Source organism: Atta cephalotes (genome assembly GCF_000143395.1).
Source record: "Atta cephalotes unplaced genomic scaffold scaffold00007, whole genome shotgun sequence".
Taxonomy (NCBI): Eukaryota; Metazoa; Arthropoda; class Insecta; order Hymenoptera; family Formicidae; genus Atta; species Atta cephalotes.
The window spans coordinates 1,202,512-1,208,808 of record NW_012130071.1 but is presented as its reverse complement, the minus strand read 5'-3'; the positions used below and the strand labels follow the sequence as shown (position 1 = coordinate 1,208,808).

At 32.3% G+C, this 6,297-nt stretch overlaps 1 protein-coding gene across 1 annotated transcript; it reads left to right on the top strand.

The window, feature by feature from the left end:
• Positions 1-2,469: 2,469 nt before the first annotated feature.
• LOC105626902 (regulation of nuclear pre-mRNA domain-containing protein 1B) lies at positions 2,470-5,987 on the top strand. Its single transcript, XM_012208194.1, has 5 exons — positions 2,470-2,620; positions 3,574-3,875; positions 4,130-4,261; positions 5,047-5,322; positions 5,838-5,987. The coding sequence occupies exons 1-5, from the start codon at positions 2,470-2,472 to the stop codon at positions 5,985-5,987; spliced, it is 1,011 nt and encodes a 336-aa protein (XP_012063584.1).
• The last annotated feature ends 310 nt before the right edge of the window (positions 5,988-6,297 follow it).

The following is a 6,297-nucleotide window of genomic DNA, read 5'->3' as shown; positions in this document are numbered from 1 at the left end:
ACAATTAAATATAGAACATCTCTATAAGTTATACATAAAAAAAAAATAAAAAATCATACAAAAATCATATTAAACAACGTTATATATTACAAGAATATTTAATGTTCTACTTACGTACATCTTGTAATACTTCAAATAGCTTTCTTCTCTATTTTTATATTCATCATTATTTTGGTTTCCCAGCAGTCCCAGAGAGAAACGAAACGCAACGATAATTTCCGACACTGCCAACTTTACTTTCTTTCTCAACATCAACCAAACTTATTTTCGAATGCAACCTATGAATAGGGCAGAGAGATAAGATTCTTTCCCTCGAAAATTTTTACAAATTGATAAATGACTACCTTTCTACATTAATGCTTACAGTCCATGCGCGATTAACGACACGTCTAAACTTTCCGCATGTAAATTTGACGTAAAGACGAAATAATCTTAATTTTCGAATGTTTTAAATAAGTAACTTTTATTCCAAATCTCCGTGGGAAAAAACGGTGACAATAGAATATACGGATCTTGACGTGAAGTGCGAGAAAGCGTAAATATTATTCAGCAAGCCTCCAGGAGGCTATTGTGGCATTTCAGATAAGTTTTCCCTTCCCTATAAATTCCACAAATTGCATTAAATAAAAATGCATTTCACAATTGCAATAAAAAAATAATTGTTTTGTGAATTTTTATTACATTTTTCAGGTATTAATGCCTATAATAAACACATTACCGTGAAAATACATGAAAGGTTTTCGTAGCAATACGAATGCTACGAACAGAGAGAAACCTGAGAGAAGACATGACGATCCAAAACCTGCAAAACCTGCCGCGCACTACTGCCCTCTGACAAAATGGATATAAATTACATAGTAACGTTTCCATTTTTCTTAGAACTACATTTTTAGTACTACATGTAGTACGATATGAACTAAATATCGATTTATTATTTCCCGCCTTGAAAAATGGATATACTCCTAAGAAAAATGGATATTGCTATGTAATTTACATCCTTTGTCAGAAGACAGTAGTCTTCACGCGGCAACACTTTGCAGTTACAGGTTTTGGGTTTTGGATTGTCATGTCCTTTCTCAAGTTTCTCTCTGGTAATAGTGAATCTGTGAATTGATGTGTGTGTGTGTGTGTGTGTATGTGTGTGTGTGTGTGAGAGAGAGAAAGAAAGAGAGAGAGAGAACAACTATTTTATGGTGTAGAAGGCGCAAACGCGAAATCGGACTATCAACTCAAATTGTGCTGTTTCCGGCCGATACCCAATACCCGATGCAATGGCATCCTTCTGCTCTTATATCTTAACTCTTACTAAAGGAACTCTAATCACACCGTTCTCGCAGTTTATATGGTAGTCATTAGTGTTGTTAGATGAAACAGATTTCAGACGCATACGTGTCCAATGTAGTTTCTGTAATGTACCGGTCACTAGTAAATAGGAAATCATTAATCGCCAATGTAAAATTTTTTTCAAAATTTTTTTCAAAAATGTTGAAAATTTTAATATATTTTATATATTTTACATATGTATACATATATAGAAATATATTATATGTATATGTATGTAAAATATATTAAAATTTTCAACGTTTTCAATCTTAAACTAATAATCTCCTATTTACTCGTGACTAATACAATACTGAAGCTACATTGCGCATATACGTCTGAACCCAGCTCATCTAAGACTGGAATCAGACTACGCATTGAAGAATGAGATTGAAGATTGAAAGATTAAAAACCAATCAGAACAAAAGGAATCAAAACTTCTTTGTCTTCATTGGTAAAATCTTTAATCTTTAATCTCACTCTTCAATGCATAATCTGATTCCGGCCTTACAACACTGTAAATCGTACCAATTTTACATGAATACTTCATTCTTCATGCAGTTTTAATGACAATTTACATCTTCCTATTACTGTCAGAGCATGATGTCAAAGAATAACATCTCTATTCTTACTATTCTTAGATTATGTGTGTTCACTTGTGTGCGTATACGAAAGGAGTTTTGCGATTCGCACACCGCCTATCGAGCACTACCAATACCAATTCAGATCTGATTTTGATCACACTTTTCAAAGCTTAGTTCGACCTCCTATTCTTTATACTCAATGGTTAGTACAATCGAATGCCATATTTATCGACAAACATGAGAAAGGAGAGATTTGTATTAGTCTTGTGATTCTTTGCCGGTGGCATTAGTGGTAAAAATCTCACTGCGTTTGCGCAAAACGTACGTCCCTCTGCTGCCATCATATATATGTGTGATATACGAACGTATGTACATACATACATACGTTGCACTTAATTCAGCTGTGTCCAGTCTGCACTAGTCTGCACCAAACCGCACCGTGTTACTCGTGTACGCGTGCGTTCGTATATCACACTAACGACGGTGGAAACGAGACGCGGTTCTGCCTGTAATCAAGACTCCAACTGAAGGCGTCGTTGAAACCACCAACAGTAGCCGATGCGCAATGACAGGGTTTACGGAGAGCGCCTTGGTCAAACGGTTAATGGACCTAAATCCGTCGCAGCAGAGCATCCAGACGCTCTCGCTCTGGCTGATACATCACAGAAAACACCATCCGACCATCGTGAAGATCTGGTACAAGGAAATGTGCAAAGGTACGAGTAATCTACAGGAATGTTTTCAATTGTCTAATCCGCCGAAATCGAAATCGTTCTAAGCCCGATGATGCGGAAGGACATCGCCGCGACGCACGTTGTCTCATTTCTAAATTTCTAAGTTACAAATCAATTTAAGTACGAACCGTGAATTGTGATCATTTAACATTTAAATAAAAATAGAAATTTAATAAACAATACGTCTTGATTTTTCCCTTATCGATATCTTAAAAAATTCATTAATAATGTTTTCGTGCAACATTCATCAAAATAAATGTCTACCTAATTTTTAATTGGAATTAGTTTTCCAAGCTATGGTTACATAGTTTGGATAGATATTGATTTCAATGGATATTGCTTGATGTAACCATTCTTAATTGATCCTTAATGTACATTTCTATCAATTTAAATTATCTTCATCTTGATTTAATTTATTCCTTTATCTTTCTCTAATTCTTAGAACTAGCAGAAAATAAAGAATAAATTAAATTAATTAAAGTTAATCTGCATTGATAAAAATAGATATAAGACATTGATAAAGAAAGAATGTTATAAAAAGAAATATTGTTTACACACTTATCAAATTTCTGTAATATAATATGTAAATATTAAATGCATTTTTTAAATATGTTTAATATTGCTGTCTCCTTTTGGTTTTTGAGTAAAAATAATAATAAGAAAGTGATACGCTTAATTACTTGTTATAGAAGTACATAATAATTTAATAGTGATAATATTTGAATTTATTATTATTGCCAGGCAAATAAATGAATAGTTAGAATACTTTAAAGTACATTCAGTTAAATAGTTGAAACAAATCATTACATTATAGCAATAGAAATATTTATGTAATCTTATATATAATTATTATTTGAAACATTATAATTTTCCTATGACTTTTTATGCAAAAGTTATCGGCACAAATTTAATATTTCCTATATACATTTTTACAGTGAAAGGCAATCGCAAATTGACATTTATGTATCTGGCAAATGACGTCATCCAAAATAGTAAGAAAAAAGGACCAGAGTTTGGAAAGGAATTCGAGACAGTCTTGCCCAAAGCCTTTGAGCATATGAAGGGTTTTGACGAAAAAACGAGAGAGCGGTTAAATAGGTTATTACAGATATGGGAAGAAAGAGGAGTTTATGACAAGGCACAGATAGCTGAATTTAAAGTAGCTTTTGCAGAATCTGAGAAGGATTCTGCAGCACCGCCCAAAAAGAAAGCAAAAGTTGAAGTAGAAAAAATGAAGGTATGTATTCTTAAATCATATCGAGAATTCCTAATATATAATTAAAATTTTCAGTTTGAAAATAATGGAAATACATTTGAAGGCATAGTGATATGAAAGCAACAAAATTTATTTTAAAAAAAAATCTGAAACAAGATATATTTAATAATTAACTTTTATATATAAAATCCAGTTCTGATTTATTTTCAAACTAACTAAATCAAATGTCGCAAACAAAAAGTATGAAGTCTACATATATCTGTTGTGTTTTGCAGAAAGAGAAGGATAGGAAAAAGTCGGAGACCGAAGTAGAAGTGGACGGTACCAAAGAACTTCATGTAACATTGAGCCCGAGGACCCCCGGTGGCGATCCACCAGAAACCGAGGAACTCATCAAGGCTTTAATGGTTAATATCAATTATACAAGCAACAATCATGATAAGGAATTTGTATTGTTAGCAATAAAATATTTTGTTCATGTGAAAATACATGTTGAATCCATGAGGCATCAGCAGACGCTTTAACAACTCTGACATCCACCCTATTGATTTTATATACTTTGTTTAGATATGTTGCCGTTTTCTTTCATAGTTCAAATAGAATACGTTTGCATATTCTTTTTTGTTCCTCGAAAGCTTCACTTTTGCGAAGTACATCGAGCGGATGCTGATTCTTTAATAATCAATGCTTCAGTATATGAAATATTATTTTTTTGTTGCTGCTAGAATTTTTTTAATTGACCAATTTTTTTATTAATCGCGTTGTAGCGTGCTATGTGTTTTACAGTGCCTTCTTTAAGAGACTTAAAGTCTATTCTTTTTCGAAGAATTTTCTGAACTAATATACATTAATAATAATATACAATAATAAGTGGAATGAAACAAATATTTGTTTCATTCAATTTATTGCACTAATGTATATTAGTTCAAAAAATTCTTTGAAAAAAATCATACTATATTTTGTGTAGAACATTTTAATACAGTAAATTGTTTCATCTTTATTTAATATTGGTAAATAACAGAAAACAATAATTTATCGTGTTACACTGTGTTATTCTCTTGCTAGAAAACATTCTTGTTCTTCCTCCGTATGACAAAGTATATTGTACCAAATGTAGAGTTCTGCAAGACACAGGCGAGTTATTAGAACGTCACTGCAGAGAGATTAACTGAGTTTTCTTTGCTTTTTTCAGGATCTGGAAAATACTGCGTCCTCAGATGCTGGTGTTAGAGAGCGTATCGCGTCTTTACCACCGGAGGTCTCGGAAGTTTCGCTGCTTGCGAATCTCGCTGATCGAACAGCTGCGGATCAATTGAGCGCAGCAGTGAATGAAGCCGCTGCTCTTCTCGCTGATTACAATGGTCGATTGCAGGCTGAAATGGAAGATAGGAGAAGACTGCTAACAATGTTACGAGATTACACTCTGGCGCAAAGACAACTACTTCAACAGGCTCAAAGCACTCTAGAAGTACGATCGCTTTTTTTTTATTATCAGAATAACATCTAACACAAATTTACAATCATAATATAAAGTCTCTCTACTTTTGATAATAATGTAAAGTATTCCCACAAAATGATAATGTTCTATATCTAATGAAAAATAAATTTAAAACAGTTTTATTTTCAGAAAAATATTTACTTTTGTAACAATTTTAATACTTTTAAGTTTTTATTTAATTTTTATTATCGCCTTCTCCAAGAAAATGCAATAAATTGGAGATTCTTTATATTTATTCTTTATATTTATGGCAGACCTGTCCAATTTTAGTTCCGAAGCCAAAATGCAATCATCGACGCAAATAAAAAATTCGATATGAATAAGATTTTGGGGACTGTAAAATATTGATACACATTTGAGCGATGCTTATTAACACAATCCCCAAAATTTTATTCATATTGAATTCTTTGTTGTGTCGATGACTTTTGCGTTTTGATTCTGGAATTAAAATTGAACAGGCCTGACTTATGTTTTTTTATGCGCAGGATTATAAAGAAAAACTTAAGAAGGTGTGTGCAGTACGGTCGGAAGTAAAGTCTCACATTTCGAATCTTCCTGATTTAACGCAACTGCCCGATGTGACTGGCGGTCTGGCTCCTCTTCCTTCTGCTGGTGATCTATTTTCCATGCACTAGTGTAGGCTTGGAAGCGCACTTGGGCAAGTGGCGTTTATTATAGCTTATCACTTCGATTTGCGCGAATGTAGATGAAAATTCGTCAAGAGATCCATAGTACAATAGATTTGTACGATGAAATACGAAATTTGTAATTGACGATTATAATCTTAACTTTGTACGGTGGAACATTTGATAAATTCGAGATATATATATATATATATATATATATATATATATCTNATTATNAATATATATATATATATATATATATATATATATATATATATATATATNTNTNTNTNTATATATATATATATATATATANATA

Excerpts from the sequence above, each read along its gene's own strand:
- LOC105626902 (XM_012208194.1), top strand. The coding sequence starts at position 2,470 with ATGACAGGGTTTACGGAGAGCGCCTTGGTCAAACGGTTAATGGACCTA. Across the intron at positions 3,876-4,129 it reads TTGAAGTAGAAAAAATGAAG|AAAGAGAAGGATAGGAAAAA; the intron begins GTATGTATTCTT and ends TGTGTTTTGCAG. Across the intron at positions 4,262-5,046 it reads AACTCATCAAGGCTTTAATG|GATCTGGAAAATACTGCGTC; the intron begins GTTAATATCAAT and ends TGCTTTTTTCAG.